Genomic DNA, 17,459 nt, shown 5'->3' on the forward strand with positions numbered 1-17,459 from the left:
ATCCCTGAAGCCAAAAGTAGTTATTTAAGACTGACAATCTCATGTAATAATGAATTCATAATTATTAAATAGACTTGTAATAAAAATGAATATAAGTGATCAACAGTCTCAGAATGTACACTCATTAGCATACCATAATCTGACATTAGTGTTATATTAATTCATGTTTATGGAAGCAGGAAACAACATCGTTCTGGTCCATGTTTTGTAGATGTTGGGGGTCTGATTTCTGGTAGATCCTAGGATGAGAGCTTAAAGGTAGAGTCAGCTAAATGATGATGTACGAGCAGCATCACAGATATTGTGATGAGCAAGATGCCTGACTTCTCTCTCACACAGTCACACACAGTATTTGCCCATGTGCAAGGGTTCTCTTCACTCTCTTACAGAGTGTTAGCCACCGGACCAAAACAGCGGAGAAGTTTAGCATTGTGCTACAACACTTTTAGTTGTTGTAGAAATTGACCCACTATGCCGTTTACTTTGTGCATCTACGTCATATCGCTGACTCTTCCTTTAAGTTTGTTTTGACCAAATAGATCATGATTGTGTTCCTTGCCTGGGACTCAAGGATAATGAACGCTTTAAAACTATTTTGAGTAAAAAACAATTATCAGTTAACTCACATTTCTCAGGTCCAGGCTTGATCCAACTCTCTCCACCATGGTCTCTGGTGTTCTCAGGTCCAGGCTTGATACAACTCTCTCCACCATGGTCTCTGGTGTCCTCAGGTCCAGGCTTGATACAACTCTCTCCACCATGGTCTCTGGTGTCCTCAGGTCCAGGCTTGATACAACTCTCTCCACCATGGTCTCTGGTGTTCTCAGGTCCAGGCTTGATACAACTCTCTCCACCATGGTCTCTGGTGTCCTCAGGTGCAGGCTTGATACAACTCTCTCCACCATGGTCTCTGGTGTTCTCAGGTCCAGGCTTGATACAACTCTCTCCACCATGGTCTCTGGTGTCCTCAGGTCCAGGCTTGATACAACTCTCTCCACCATGGTCTCTGGTGTTCTCAGGTCCAGGCTTGATACAACTCTCTCCACCATGTTCTCTGGTGTCCTCAGGTCCAGGCTTGATACAACTCTCTCCACCATGGTCTCTGGTGTTCTCATGTCCAGGCTTGATACAACTCTCTCCACCATGTTCTCTGGTGTCCTCAGGTCCAGGCTTGATACAACTCTCTCCACCATGGTCTCTGGTGTTCTCAGGTCCAGGCTTGATCCAACTCTCTCCACCATGGTCTCTGGTGTTCTCAGGTCCAGGCTTGATACAACTCTCTCCACCATGGTCTCTGGTGTTGGAGAAGCAGAAGGATAGACTGTGATTAAACTAAATACAACTTATAAAGGCTTTATATAGCATACATACAGTCTTCATAACAATACAAAGGGTGACAGACCAGCTCCCTATGTAGGGTGCATACAAACACATTAAAACACACCACTACTACTAATCTAACTGCCTGTAGGTCCAACAGAACACATTCATTCCAGAGGGAACAAATGATGAAACATTGCTATGACTCACCTCTGAATGTGTTGGTCATCTATCTGACACAGGGTCACTGAGGAGGAGGAGGAGTTAACCTCAAACCCAAATACAGGATGGAGGGGTTCAGTGAATGTGGTGTGTTCTGTGTAAAGGTGTGTCAGTGTACCAGAGGAGGACACACTATAGAAGGACAAAGTACCAGCTGGCCAGTCCAGATACACTCCAACTCTGTTAGAATCAGGATGAGGGATGATACTGCCGACTCCAGCATGGTAAATGTCATAAGTACTATCATTGCAGTATAAACACCAGGACTTCCTATTGAGTCCAGTCCTACTGTCAACCTCTTCTCCCTTCCTCTTCATTCCTTTGTACACCACACCAATGTCAGCCATGTCACCATCCATCTCCACCTCCCAGTAATAACGAGATTCAGATAAGCCTTCTCTGCAGAGAACGTGGGAATGATAGTCAAATCTGTCTGGATGGTTTTCATAATCCTGCTTCTCTTTCACCAATGTCAACTTCCTGTTTCCCTCAGACAGTATCAGGTTTGGGTGTGCTGTATTTGGATCCAAGGTGAGATGACAGGCGTCTGTAGATAAAAGGAGAGTTTAATGAAACCACATCTTCATGTAAAATGTTGTTTTGTAGGAACAGAACAAGTATTGATTAGTTACTATGTTGCTATAGTTCTGAATATGTAGTTCATTAGGATTGAAGAGACTTACATTTCCTCAGCCCTGATTTCAGCCTGCAATCTCCACCATGATCCACACTGTAGAAGAAAAAGGTTATTGACTGACAAAGACCTAATAAAGCAGTCAACATTTAAACCATATTGTTGTGTTCTGGTGCACTATCCAAGTTCATTACTAGAGACATACAGGTATTCTATCCTACCTACTGCATACAGAACAGAGTACAATTCATTACTAGAGACATACAGGTATTCTATCCTACCTACTACATACAGAACAGAGTACAATTCATTACTAGAGACATACAGGTATTCTATCCTACCTACTGCATACAGAACGGAGTACAATTCCAACAGGATATCAGAGATGCAGAAGAAGAGTATTCATGTAGTGATGATGTATGCTGTGTTGGAGTGCTCAGTCTGCTGAGTAAACTTCCCCTTAATTCTACCATCATGTCCTCATCTTACTGACAATACTACACTACATATGACACAACCACTGCTCACACTATTAGGACATCAATTATGACTTACTTCAGCTTCATCAGTTTATATGTGGGATCCACCAGAGCAGCTGAAAGCAGTCCTCCTGCAGAGTCTCCTGGGTGATTGTAGCTCAGGTCCAGCTCTTTCAGGTGGGAGGGGTTTGACCTCAGAGCTGAAGACAGAGCAGCACAGCCCTTCTCTGTGACCAGACAGCCAGACAGCCTACAGAGAGACACACAACAGCTGTCTAGGTTGGTGTACTGGTGTCAATCATCTTGTAGGACACCAATACATTTGTCCATGACACAAACATTGTCATGAAACATCAGATTTTCAGAGTATTTGTTTTACTAAGCTCAGTACCGACCTGACTGAAACAGCTGTACTTACCCCAGTGTGTGTAGTTTACAGTCTGGATCCTCCAGTCCAGCAGACAGCAGTGTAACTCAGCTCAGTACAGACCTGACTGAAACAGCTGTACTTACCCCAGTGTGTGTAGTTTACAGTCTGGATCCTCCAGTCCAGCAGACAGCAGTGTAACTCCTGAGTCCTGCAGGTCATTGTCTCTCAGCTCCAGTTGTTTCAGTTGTGAGTTGGGTGAACTCAGGACTGAGGCCAGATCTGAACAGCAACCCTCTGTCAGACCACACTGACCTAGACTAGAGGGCAGAAGAGCACATGATTAACACATGTTTAAAACATCCACATAATAACTCATACTGAAGATATTTAACTCACACTTGTGTCTGTATGTTGCAGAGTGGACTGGTTAGTCCAACACAGAGCAGCTCCACTCCTCTGTCTCCCAGGTCATTGTTGCTGAGGTCCAGTTCTCTCAGGGGGGAGTTTGGTGTCTGCAGAGCTGAGGTCAGAGTCTCACAGGATTCATAAGTGAGTTTACAGCCAGCCAGTCTGGAGAGAGGAGATATGTTGATACACTGTTAAATATGCAAAACATTAAGAATAATGAGATGCATTAAGACAATAACAGAAGGACATGACTAGACTTTTAAAAACATACTAACTCAAGATATTTAATTTTAGTTTCATATATTTATCACATCGTATGTATGTTTCTGCATATTTACCAAGATGTTCAAATAATGTTAAAAACATAATAACACATAATTACTATAAATATATAAACACTATAAACACAGTGGATACTCACACTACTGTCTGTATGTTGCAGAGTGGACTGGTTAGTCCAACACAGAGCAGCTCCACTCCTCTGTCTCCCAGGTCATTGTTGCTGAGGTCCAGTTCTCTCAGGGGGGAGTTTGGTGTCTGCAGAGGTGAGGCCAGAGACTCACAGGATTCATATGTGAGTTTACAGCCAGCTAGTCTGGAGAGAGGAGATATGTCGATACACTGTTAAATATTTATTGCTTTAAGAATAATGAGATGCATTAAGACAATAACTGAAGGACATTATGAACCAATGTTAAAAACATACTAACTCACTAAAGATATTTAACCTTTGTTTCATATATTTATCACATTGTATGTATGTGTCTGCGTATTTCCCAAGATGTTCAAATAATGTTAAAAACTAAATAACTAGAAATATATAAACACTATATTGTCATGTCTTCCACCGAAGTCAGTCCCTCTCCTTGTTCGGGCGGCGTTCGGCGGTCGACGTCACTGGCCTTCTAGCCACCGCCGATCCACTTTTCATTTTCCATTTGTTTTGTCTTAGTCTTACACACCTGGTTTCACTCACCCAATTACCTGTTTATTATTTAACCCTCTGTTCCCCATGTTTGTTTATGAGTGATTGTTTGTTGTATTCGGTCCGTATTTGTGGGCTCATGATTATACTTTGTATATTTGTCTTTTTGTGTAAAATAACGTTGATTACTCATATCGGCTGTCCTGCGCCTGACTCTCTACACCAGCTACACACAGGACCCTTACATATAAAGAAAGTGGATACTGAAGATATTTAACTCACACTAGTGTCTGTATGTTGCGGAGTGGACTGGTTAGTCCAACACAGAGCAGCTTCACTCCTCTGTCTCCCAGGTCATTGTAGCTGAGGTCCAGTTCTCTCAGGGGGGAGTTTGGTGTCTGCAGAACTGAGGCCAGAGTCTCACAGGATTCATATGCAAGTTTACAGCGATCCAGTCTGGAGAGAGGAGATAATCTGTTAGATATACAAATCCTTCATTGTAATGATACTGTATATATCAACTCAATAACAGAACTTACAGTGCTCTCTTGCAGGTTTTCACTACTGGCAGCAACCTCTGATATCCTTCCTCTGTTGTATTGTATGTCTTCAGGTCAAACTCCTCCAGCACCTCCTCTGAGATCAGTAACAGGTAGGCCAGGGGCTGAACATTGGTCAGGTTTTAGCTCTGTTTCTGAAAGAGTTCCTGATCGCAGGGAGGTCTGCATGTCTTCAACTAGAGAGTTGGCACCAAGTTCATTCAGACAGTGGAACAAGTTGATGATCCTTTCTGGTGAGGATTCCTCCTTGATCTTGTCTGAAAGGTACCTGACTGTTCTCTCAACTGTTTCCTCATTGGTCTGTGTTGTACTGACTGTCTGTGTCAGAAGGCCTCGTAACAGATTCTGATTGGACTCCAGTGAGAGACCCAGAAGGAAGCGGAGGAACAGGTCCAGGTGTCCATTCTCACTCTTCAAGGCCTGGTCCACTGCTCTCCTGTGTAAGTCAGACAACTGGAATGACTCATTCTCTTCATCATTGTTATCATCATCATCCTCATCTTCATCATCCTTCTCCTCCTCCTCGTCCTGCTTATCATCAATATCCTCCTCCTCCTCCTCCTCATCATCACTGGTGACTGCTTTGGGGGGGAAAACATTTTCCTTCTTGTCCAGACATGATTCTAAAGCATGCACTGCTGCTAGAAACTCCTGAATGCTCAGATGCACAAAGCTGTAGACCTTGTCTTGGTACAGCCCAGATTCTTCTTTAAAGATCTCTGTACACAATGCTGAGTACTCTGATGCCTCTGTGACATCAAGGCCACACTCTATCAGGTCCTCCTCATAGAAGATCAGGTTGCCCTTCTGCAGCTGTTGGAAAGCCAGCTTTGCCAGTTTCATGATAATCTCTTTGTCTGACTGAGACAGTTCCTTTGGGTTTGTCTCTGTGGCTTTGTTATACTTCTTGTTCTTCACAATGATTTGGATGAGTATGAAGTGTGAGTACATCTGGGTCAGAGTTTTGGGGACTTCATCCTTCTCTGCCTCTTTCAGTGTCATCTCAAGGACAGTGGCTGATATCCAACAGAAGACTGGCATGTGGCACATGATGTGGAGGCTCCTTGATGTCTTCATGTGTTGGATGATTTCATTGGCCAGATTCTGATCTGGGATTTTCTTCCTGAAATACTCCTCCTTTTGTGGATCATTGAACCCTCGTACTTCTGTCACCTGGTCAACACACTCGGGAGGGATCTGATTGGCAGCTGCAGGCCGTGTGGTTATCCAGAGGAGAGCAGAGGGAAGCAGATTCCCTTTGATGAGGTTTGTCAGCAGCACGTCCACTGAGGTTGGCTTCGTGACATCACAGCACTTCTCAGTTTTTTGAAGTCTAGAGGAAGTCGACACTCATCCAGACCATCAAAAATGAAAACAGTTTTGGTTTCACCATCTTCAATGCTGTCAATCTCTTTCAGCTCTGGGAAGTAGTGGGAAAGAAGTTGCATCAGACTGTATTGGTCCTTTTTCAGGTTCAGATCACGGAAAGGAAGAGGAAACATGAAATGAACGTCCTGATTTGCTTTTCCCTCTGCCCAGTCAAGGATGACCTTCTGCACAGAGACTGTTTTTCCAATGCCAGCGATTCCTTTTGTCAGCACAGTTCTGATAGGGTTGTCTTGTCCAGGTAAAGGCTTGAAGATGTCGTTGCATTTGATTGGTGTCTCTCGTGTGGTTTGTTTCTTGGATGCCATCTCTATCTGTCTAACCTCATGTTCATTATTGAGCCCTCCACTTCCACCCTCTGTGATGTAGAGCTCTGTGTAGATGTCCTTTAACAGACTTTGGTTTCCATGGTGTCCAATTCCTTCAGATATGTGTTGATACTTGTGTTTCAGTTTAGCCTTAATGTCTTGTTGGACTGTCAACAGAGTTTGACCTGTAGGAAAACAATGAGAGTTGGGAGTCATAAGTTAGTGTGTGTGTTTTATAAGGGCTGTCACAATCGTCATTGAAGGGGGACCAAAACGCAGCAGGTATATTGATCATCTTCTTTACTTTATTAAAGAAAAAAACACTTAATCAAAACAAACGACGAAAACAGTCCAAATAAGGTGCACAGACTATACTGGAAACAACCACCCACAAAACACAAGTGAAACAAACACAACTAAATATGGCCTCCAATTAGAGACAACAACAACCAGCTGCCTCTAATTGGAGGTCATTGCCAGAACTCACATAGAAATAGAAAACTAGATAAACACATCAAATAGAAAATATAGAACATAAACCGAAAACCCCGAAACACACAAAACAAACACCCCCCTGCCACGCCCTGACCAACTATAATGACAAATAACCCCTTTAACTGGTCAGGACGTGACAAGGGCCTTTGTACCGTTCTTTGTAATATTGTATGAAACACAGTCTTACTTCTTCTGTCCAGAAGGTTGTGTGTGATCTTTAATGCATCCTCACTGTCCAAACTCTCCACTTCCTTATTGTCATCTGGAAATGGTTCCTGGCTGAAAGCAGGTGGCTGATTCATTGATAGCAGGCTGGTTGTAGGGGACTCTGCTCTGGGCTTCTGAACACTGAACAAAACAGGGAGGCAGATCACCTCATCAATATCTCATCAATACCTCATCTACTTCCTTTTAACAACTGTATTATGGAACTTTTAGAAGTCCTAAAGTTTCTTTTTAAAGCAACAGTTACCATTTGGTCATTAGAACTTGGCAACACTTTTCTCAAAAATGTATTTTATATCTTTAAGAGAACTGTACATTTTACAACTAATCTCTTACCTCTCAGAACTGGTGTCTTGAGTCATTTTAGAGGCAATAGTCTCCTCCTCTCTCTCCCCAGAGAGACTCATTTTAGAAGCAGTGGTCCCCTCCTCTCTCTCCCCAGAGAGACTCATTTTAGATGTAAATCACAGTTTACTCAGCTACAATAAGAAATAACAGAACAGTCAATATTTCTGTGCGTTGCCAGTACCACCCAGCACAAGCAGAGAACATGTCTAACTTACAGGCTGGTACGCTGGGCGAGGTAGGCAGACCTTTATACCCTGATAAAACAGTAATAAATGTTCTGTAAACATTAACCCTAGAGACTTGCAGGGAGGTCAACCAAAGTTATGGCCTCTATAGAGATAGAAAGGTCAGCTGTTACAGAGTAAAGAACAGTAATAAAGTCACAATTGTAGTCAAACAATCATCAGAATATCCTCAGTCCACTTTCTATAATCTGTCATGTCTTTACCTACTCCTCCATTCAGACAGTGACCGACAAACTAAAACAGTCTATAATCTGTCATGTCTTTACCTACTCCTGCATTTAGACAGTTACTGACAAACTAAAACTTTCTATAAGGCTAAAGTTCTCTGCTGTTTTGGTCCCGTGGCTAACACTCTGTAAGAGAGTGAAGAGAACCCTTGCACATGGGAAGATACTGTGTTTGACTGTGTGAGAGAGAAGTCAGGCATCTTGCTCCTCACAATATCTGTGGTGCTGCTCGTACATCATCATTTAGCTGACTCTACCTTTAAGCTCTCATCCCAGGATCTACCAGAAATCAGACCCCAACATCTACAAAACATGGACCAGAACGATGTTGTTTCCTGCTTCCACAAACATTAATTAATATAACACTTATGTCAGAGTATGGTATGCTAATGAGTGTACATTCTGAGACTGTTGATCACTTATATTCATTTTTATTACAAGTCTATTTAATAATTATTAATTCATTATTACATGAGATTGTCAGTTTTAAATAACTACAACTTTTAACTTCAGGGATTCCTCAGAGCTGTAAGACTTGTCAATTCTTACTTTTACATACCTGCAGGAGTCAGGCACAGTCTCAAAGCCAGGTGTGTACTGACCAACCATTCATATTGGGATATAGACAGTCCTATGTTCTGCTTTAGTAATATAAACACAGTCTCAAAGCCAGGTGTGTACTGACCAACCGTTCATACTGGGATATAGACAGTCCTGTGTTCTGCTTTAGTAATATAAACACAGTCTCAAAGCCAGGTGTGTACTGACCAACCATTTATACTGGGATATAGACAGTCCTGTGTTCTGCTTGTAGTCATGCTGGATTTTAGCTGTTGTCATATTTTATCATTCGACAGTTTCATTGGATAAATACATTAGATTAGTTACTTTGGTTAATGGGCCTGTTTCCCAGACACAGATTAAGTCTAGTCCTGGACCGATAAGATCTTTCAATTGAAACTTCCATTGAGCATGCTTTTTAGTCCAGCACTAGACTCAATCTGTGTCCAGGAAACAGGCCCCATATGTATTACTGACATGCTTGTCCTTGTTCAGGACTCCACACACTGGCTTCAGATTGAACCCTTGACTTCCACTGTCCAGGGAGTGACAATGTTCAGGTAAAATAACTACTTTTAACATTTCATTCCACTTGCTAGTGTATTTCCCCATTACCTTTGGGAATAGTCTTCTAATCCAACATCTCCATTTGACCATTGACCCTCTCTACCATATCTTGTTGTTGCCCTCAGACACAGGACACCCAAAGGGAGTTATGAGTGCACAGTGTCTGGGCTCCGCTGGCTGTGTGAGAGAGATGTCATTCTGAAGTATCACTTCAGGAACTGGGAACCCTACAGTCAACTTCTGAAAGACATGCAGTACACACAAGGTGGTCCATTGCTGGACATCGCTATGGAGTTAGGTGAACTGGAGGAAGTTCATCTGCCACACTTTGTCTGTTTAGGTAAAACCATATAGAAATAGTATTCAGAAAGACATTTCCATGTAACTGACTTTCACTTCCTGAATTAATGAATTAACTATTCTGGGAGTTTGAGTTTACTGTGATCTGGTACTCCATATTCTTTGTGTTTTAGTTGGATTAATAATACAATATTTGTCTTTCTGTCTCCTTTTTATTGTGTTGTTCAGGGACCAACCCTTCCCTGAGGAATGAGATGAAGATTCTTCATGTTGAGGAACATGGAGTGTCTTTAGAGGAAGTGCATGAGGTTACCAGATTCCATGCTAAGATTCTCCATCCCAAGTTCTCACTTATCTCAGTTATACTGAGATTACTGTCTTTGAACATAGATGTCCACTGTGACGTGGTCCTCTATATGGCAGTAAAAAGGTCAACAGTCATTTCAAGGCTGTACCTGCTCCTCAGAAACTCCAGTCAGAAAGAGCTGAGGCACTATCATTGAAGTGACAACAGTAAGTTGAAACTTACTGAAGGAAAGCTGATAGTTTGTTGAAAATCTCTAGATTACAAAGACAACATGCAGCTCTGTGAGAAATCTATTCCTGTCTCATTCATTTGAAGAGCCAGTAGACAGCACTCCTCCCTCTGGTCGAAGGAGAACCCAATGCCCCTGGGCAGTGAAAGGGACATTTCCCTGTGTAGGGTGCTGTCTTTCAGATGGGACGTTAAACGGGTGTCCTCTCCATGGTCACTAAAGATCCCATGGCACTTATCGTAAGAGTAGGGGTGTTAACCCGGTGTCCTGGCTAAATTCCCTATCTATCTGGCCCTCATACCATCATGGCTACCTAATCATCCCCAGCTTCCAATTGGCTCATTAATCCCCTCTCCTCTTCCCTGTAACTCTTCCCCAGGTCATTGCTGTAAAAAGGAAATCTCTTCTCAGTCAACTTGTACACCTTTAAAATAATATCCTGGTAAAATAGGGATAGTAGAACAATAGTCTACACATGTTTTGTTGTTGACAAAAATGGATTGCATGTTGTGTGAATTACGAGACTACATTGTTCTGACTGACTACTACATTGCTCATTTTGTAGGCTGTTCGGGAACAGGAGAAAAATCTGGTGTCCAAAGGATTTTCAGAATTCGTCCTGTCAAGTCCAAACGGGCCCTTAAAGCTGAACAGTTTGTTTGCATTCAAGAATCCCCACTCCACTTCCATCAATCCAGAGGTGCAGTTTTAGCAGGCTGAGGACATGAATCTGTCATATTGTATATGAATAACTGGAATATCATTCTATTTCACTATTTCTTTCTTTCTCTCTCTGTCTGTTGTCTCAATCGTTGCACCATATGGCCTCCTACAGAAGATTCAGCTGTTACCTGCAGACACCACACCAAGCTGTTGTCAGATGATTATGGGAAACACAGGGGTTGACATTGAGATGGAATTAATCGGGGAAGATGAGAGGACAGTATGGAAATCAGTGGTATCAAAAGGTAAGAAATACTGTACATGAACAGTATGTCAATCATCAATGTCCTTTTCTAACAGATGCTATTCAAATGTTTGATATTTTCTATTGTTTGTCTTTCAGATGTATACAGCAAAGACTCTCATCCAACAAGTAAGTTTGTTTTTGTGGATGAGGTTTATAAAACAGGTTACAGAGCTAACATCTCTTCAAGTTGTGATGAAGGACACTGATGAAGGTCTTCATGAGTCATGTTCAGTGGGGTGATGAAGGTCTTCATGAGTCATGTTCAGTGGGGTGATGAAGGTATGAAGGTCTTCATGAGTCGTGTTCAGTGGGGTGATGAAGGTCTTCATGAGTCATGTTTAGTGGGGTGATGAAGGTCTTCATGAGTCATGTTCAGTGGGGTGATGAAGGTCTTCATGAGTCATGTTCAGTGGGGTGATGAAGGTCTTCATGAGTCATGTTCAGTGGGGTGATGAAGGTCTTCATGAGTCATGTTCAGTGGGGTGATGAAGGTCTTCATGAGTCGTGTTCAGTGGGGTGATGAAGGTCTTCATTAGTCATGTTCAGTGGGGTGATGAAGGTCTTCATTAGTCATGTTCAGTGGGATGATGAAGGTCTTCATGATTCATGTTTAATGGGGTGATGAAGGTCTTCATGAGTCATGTTTAGTGGGGTGATGAAGGTCTTCATGAGTCGTGTTCAGTGGGGTGATGAAGGTCTTCATGATTCATGTTCAGTGGGGTGATGAAGGTCTTCATGAGTCATGTTCAGTGGGGTGATGAAGGTCTTCATGAGTCATGTTCAGTGGGGTGATGAAGGTCTTCATGAGTCATGTTTAGTGGGGTGATGAAGGTCTTCATGAGTCGTGTTCAGTGGGGTGATGAAGGTCTTCATGATTCATGTTCAGTGGGGTGATGAAGGTCTTCATGAGTCATGTTCAGTGGGGTGATGAAGGTCTTCATGAGTCGTGTTCAGTGGGGTGATGAAGGTCTTCATGAGTCATGTTTAGTGGGGTGATGAAGGTCTTCATGAGTCATGTTTAGTGGGGTGATGAAGGTCTTCATGAGTCGTGTTCAGTGGGGTGATGAAGGTCTTCATGAGTCATGTTCAGCGGGGTGTAATGATATAACTTTCAGACAGAAATACAGAGCCTTATCTGCATCACATTTTGTTTTACAAAGTGGGATTAAAAGGGATTTCATTGTCATTTCTTGACGAAAATCTACACAATATACTCTAATGTCAAAGAATATATATATTTAGATTATGAAATGAAATACCTAAAATAGTCGTTCCATAAGTATTCAGCCCCCGAGTCAATACTTAGAAACACCTTTGGCAGCGATTACAGCTGGGAGTCTTCTTGGGTTCGTCTCTAGAGTCATTACAGCTGGGAGTCTTCTTGGGTTCGTCTCTAAGAGTCTAATGACTGGGACTCCCAGCGATTACAGCTGGGAGTCTTCTTGGGCACGTCTCTAAGAGTCATTACAGCTGGAAGTCTTCTTGGGTACGTCTCTAAGAGCTTTCCACACCTGGATTGTACAATATTAGCCCATTTTTATTTTCATAATTCTTCAAGCTCTGTCAAGATGTTGGAGATCATGGCTAGACAGCCATTTAAGTCTTTCCATAGATTTACAAGCAGATTTAAGTCAGAACTGTAACTTGGCCACTCAGGAACATTCAATGTCTTCTTGGTAAGCAGCTCAAGTGTAGATTTGGCCTTGTTATGTAGGTTATTGTTCTGTTGAAAGGTGAATTCCTCTCCCAGTGTCTGGTGGGAAGAGGTTTTCCTATAGGATTTTGCCTATTCTTAGCTCCATTCCATTTATTTTTATCCTGAAAAACTCCCCAGTATTTGCTGATGACAAGCATTCCCATACCATGATGCAGCCACCACCATGCTTGAAAATAAGGAGGCAGTTACTCAGTGATGTGTTGGATTTGCCCCAAACATGAGGCTTTGCATTTAGGCCAAAAAGTGTCTTCCTTTGTAGATGTTTTTAACAGTATTACTTTAGTACCTTGTTCCATATAAGATGCATGTTTTGGAATATTTGTATTCTGTATATTTGTATTCTTCTTTTCACTCTGTCATTTAAGTCGTTATTATGGAGTCACTACAATGTTGTTGATCCATCCTCAGTTTTCTCCCGTCACAGACGTTGAACTCTGGAACTGTTTTAAATTCACCAGTGTCCTGATGGTGACGTCCCTGAGCAGTTTCCTTCCTGTCCTGCAACTCAGTTCAGAAGGACGACTATCTTTGATGTGTCTGGGTGGTTTAATATGTAATCCACAGCATAATTATTAAATGTCTGATTTTGTTATTGTTACCCATCTACCAATCACTGCCCTTCTTCACGAGGCTTTCAAAAACATCCCTGGTCTTTGTATATAGTTGAATCTGTGCTTGAAATGCAATACTTCCAGATATTGTATGTATGGGGAACATGTCCACTTTGACATTACAGAGTATTTTCAGTAGATTGATGACAAAACATTACAACTAAATCAATTTTAATCCCACTATGTAACACAATAGAGAAATCCAAGGGGTATGAACACTTTTGCAAGGCTCTGTATGTTATGTAGAATAGACAATCGTGTCAGCCAGGGTAGGTGTCAATTCCAAATAAGTCAGTCAATTCAGGAAGTGAACTGAAATTCCAATTCAATAACTGGAAAAGGGCATCTACTTTCAATGACTTTTCAATAAACCGAATAGTAATTTTGTTTATTTTTTATTGACTGACTTCAATTGGAATTGACCACAACCCTGGAGTCAGCTCTATTCAATAAATGACTATCAGGGGAATGATAACTGGAGAGACTGCATGATGTAGAAACAGCTGCTGTTCACCCTAAAGACATATTCATTTAATTGATCCCCCCTTCAGCATTAATACTCATTGGGATTCCTGCTGAGGAGTTTCTTCAGAATCACAGGGCTATACTCATTCAGGGAGTCAAAAACGCAAAGCCAATAGCAGATGTTCTGCGGTCGAAGGGCATGATTGGTGATGAAGAGTACTCCAGAATAAAAGCTGAAACAACTGAACAGGACCGAATGAGAGAACTACTGAATGCAGTCCTCCCTAAAGGACCAGAAGTGACGGGAGCTTGTCTCAAAGCTCTCATTGAACATGAACACCATCTTGTTAAGTACTTGAGTGAATCTAGGTAAGACCGTTTTCTTTTCTCCCTCCCTTGAATATGTGGAATGATTAAATATAGGTCAAATAAAAACATAGCTACCCAGATCAAAGAGAAAGTATTTTTCAGAATGGAAGCATGTTTTTGTGTTGCTGCCTGTAATAAATGTCTCTTATCATAGTTCTATCATAGGACCATCATCACATCATTATCTCAGGTGTATCATAGGACCATCATCACATTATTATCTCAGGTGTATCATAGGACCATCATCACATCATTATCTCAGGTGTATCATAGGACCATCATCACATCATTATCTCAGGTGTATCATAGGACCATCATCACATCATTATCTCAGGTGTATCATAGGACCATCATCACATCATTATCTCAGGTGTATCTCACTCCTCATTCTTCTCCATACTTTCTGATCTCTCTCTTCCCTTCTCCTTCATCCTCTGTCTTATAGCACATAATCTGAAGATGCTGAGGCCTGTCTCCTAGTCTGTGGACAAAGACACTTCTTCACCTAATCTGAAGATGTTGAGGCCTGTCTCCTAGTCTGTGGACAGACACTTATTCACCTAATCTGAAGATGCTGAGGCCTGTCTCCTAGTCTGTGGACAAAGACACTTAAATGATTGTAAGGGAAATGTTTATGTTTGTGCTATTCTTTTAACAAATGTCTGTGTTTTATTCATGTGCTGTTCTATAAAATAATTTGTGTGTTCATCAAGTGGCTGACTGTACAAATCCTCACTATCAGTAGCTATAATTTGGCAGTAAGCCCAGACGTTATTTTGAGAAGGAGATCTCAGTTTCAAGGTCTCAGCTTAGAGAGAAGAAGCCTGGTGAGGTGTTGGTCTGTTAAATGTTATGAACCAGTATTGGTCTGTTAAATGCTATGAACCAGTATTGGTCTGTTAAATGTTATGAACCAGTACTGGTCGGTCACATGAATGGAACAAAACGGTAATGATTCATTAATTATGCTATATCATGCAAATATAACTTGTCTGTGGATAGCCTTATATAAGACAACTGCTGGGTCTGACCAGGGAGAGATCCTGATTGACATGTGTTCTATGGTACATTGAGTTGGGTCTGACCAGGGAGAGATCCTGATTGGTTTGAACCTCTCCAGCTCGCTGACAATAAACAATGATTCATTTCAGATTGACTTCGAGTGTCTCTGTGTGGAAGAATTTCCACAACATGATTTTGAAAACGCAATTAAGGGAATGAACTGGAATGATCTCTTGTCCTATACAGATGGGGAGGCTGATAGTCAGGCTAGTCAAAGATACACACCACCACGTTGACATCTTGACCAAAGACCTTCCTTAGATTCTTTATGGGATTACAACTCACTCTCTCTGAAGGAAGTGATGAAATTGACTCACTAAAGGGGATAGCTGAGAGGGCAGAGAAGGCACGTGACATCATCGACATGGTGTTGAGAAAAGGAACTGAGTCTAGTTCCAGGATGATCAACCTTCTTGGGGAGCTGGACCCCTGTCTTTGTTCACTGCTTCAGATCAACAGTTGTAGTCAACCCCTGGGTGTGGGGAGACCAGGCAGAATAGACAGGCAGGATGGTTCAACATGGTCTTGCTGTCTGTTGCTTTAACCCCTGGGTGTGGGGAGACCAGGCAGAATAGACAGGCAGGATGGTTCAACATGTTCTAGCTGTCTGTTGCTTTAATTCAGGCTCCCAAAAATGTACAGAAAATGTCAATCAAACATGACCACTATAATAGCAATAAACTTACTGATGGTCCAACCACACAGCCTCTCTCCTGCAGCCTCCTGGAAGTATGGATCTTCTAGCAGGAGGGTCAGTCAGTCCTCCACTAGGTACCTAGCTGGACCCCTATCTAGCAGGAGGGTCAGTCAGTCCTCCACTAGGTACCTAGCTGGACCCCTATCTAGCAGGAGGGTCAGTCAGTCCTCCACTAGGTTCCTAGCTGGACCCCTATCTAGCAGGAGGGTCAGTCAGTCCTCCACTAGGTTCCTAGCTGGACCACTATCTAGCAGGAGGGTCAGTCAGTCTTACACACATTCAACATAAATGTATTTGATGAATATATTGTACAGTGTTGGCCTGTTAGAGGTTCATGAGAGAGACTGAATATCAACACAACCACCTCAGTCTATCAGCAGCTTTCCTGTTAGAGGTTCATGAGAGGGACTGAATATCAACACAACCACCTCAGTCTATCAGCAGCTTTCCTGTTAGAGGTTCATGAGAGAGACTGAATATCAACACAACCACCTCAGTCTATCAGCAGTTTTCTCAGTGAGAGCCTCACGTCTGGAACACATTGACCATTGAAGGACATATAAGGAGCTGTGTAACCTGTCACTCTTTTACCAATGACTTGAGAGTGTCTGAAGGACATATAAGGAGCTGTGTAACCTGTCACTCCTTTACCAATGACTTGAGAGTGTCTGAAGGACATATAAGAGCTGTGTAACCTGTCACTCCTTTACCAATGACTTGAGAGTGTCTGAAGGACATATAAGGAGCTGTGTAACCTGTCACTCCTTTACCAATGACTTGAGATTGGTTGAAGGACATATAAGGAGCTGTATAACCTGTCACCTCTTTACCAATGACTTGGGAGTGGCTGAAGGACAATCAGCCCCCATCTATACACAATGTTTTACTCAATGTTTTTGAACGTTTTTTTTATGTAATGTTTAATTTAAATGTTTTATGTTTATCTACCTGCCCAGGGACTACCGTTGAAAACTAGCTAGCTGGTTAAATCTGGCACATTTACAGAAATGTTGATTGATGTGCAGAATCCCTGTCAAATACATGTATATTTAAAGGAATGTATTTTTATTGTGTGTCTTTGTCTGTCTGTCTGTCTGTGATGTGTTCAATGTAACGTCATATACTATACATTCTAATCAGTCTGTTTTGGAGCTGCAGAATCATTGTATATCATTGGTTACCCATCCTATCATGTTACCACACAGATGTGACTGTCTAGCTCAGCAGTTCCCAACCTTTTCCGTTCTGGAGACCATCAAATCACTGTTAAAAGCTCTTGAGGACCACCATTCACGGAGTCGCTGATATTTTTCCACATCAAATATATTGCCGGTCAAATTCTGTCAATACATGTGAATGTAACAAGGCCTGTAATGGTCTATTATTATCAAACTATTTGCATTATGAAAAGGAATGTAAAATTGCTTATAATACCATTAATACTCCTAACTG

General features: G+C 41.9%; 3 protein-coding genes across 3 annotated transcripts; 2 read left to right on the top strand and 1 right to left on the bottom strand.

Moving 5' to 3' along the window:
- Window positions 1-4,972: 4,972 nt before the first annotated feature.
- On the bottom strand, window positions 4,973-7,912 carry LOC123735856 (protein NLRC3-like). Its single transcript, XM_045713058.1, has 3 exons — window positions 7,669-7,912; window positions 7,295-7,455; window positions 4,973-6,797 (listed from the first exon to the last, which is right to left on the bottom strand). Exon 3 carries the CDS (start codon window positions 5,993-5,995, stop codon window positions 4,973-4,975), a length of 1,023 nt encoding a protein of 340 aa, XP_045569014.1. The 5' UTR covers window positions 5,996-6,797; window positions 7,295-7,455; window positions 7,669-7,912.
- A 1,190-nt stretch (window positions 7,913-9,102) lies between these two features.
- On the top strand, window positions 9,103-10,083 carry LOC123735855 (NACHT, LRR and PYD domains-containing protein 1 homolog). The gene is made up of 3 exons (XM_045713057.1): window positions 9,103-9,273; window positions 9,406-9,620; window positions 9,809-10,083. The coding sequence occupies exons 1-3, from the start codon at window positions 9,125-9,127 to the stop codon at window positions 10,081-10,083; spliced, it is 639 nt and encodes a 212-aa protein (XP_045569013.1). The 5' UTR covers window positions 9,103-9,124.
- A 613-nt stretch (window positions 10,084-10,696) lies between these two features.
- Window positions 10,697-15,342, top strand: LOC123735854 (apoptosis-associated speck-like protein containing a CARD). Its single transcript, XM_045713056.1, has 5 exons — window positions 10,697-10,816; window positions 10,952-11,084; window positions 11,183-11,212; window positions 13,966-14,248; window positions 14,694-15,342. Exons 2-5 carry the CDS (start codon window positions 10,997-10,999, stop codon window positions 14,698-14,700), a joined length of 408 nt encoding a protein of 135 aa, XP_045569012.1. The 5' UTR covers window positions 10,697-10,816; window positions 10,952-10,996; the 3' UTR covers window positions 14,701-15,342.
- Window positions 15,343-17,459: the final 2,117 nt, after the last annotated feature.

This window comes from Salmo salar, unplaced genomic scaffold, assembly GCF_905237065.1.
Source record: "Salmo salar unplaced genomic scaffold, Ssal_v3.1, whole genome shotgun sequence".
NCBI lineage: Eukaryota > Metazoa > Chordata > Actinopteri > Salmoniformes > Salmonidae > Salmo > Salmo salar.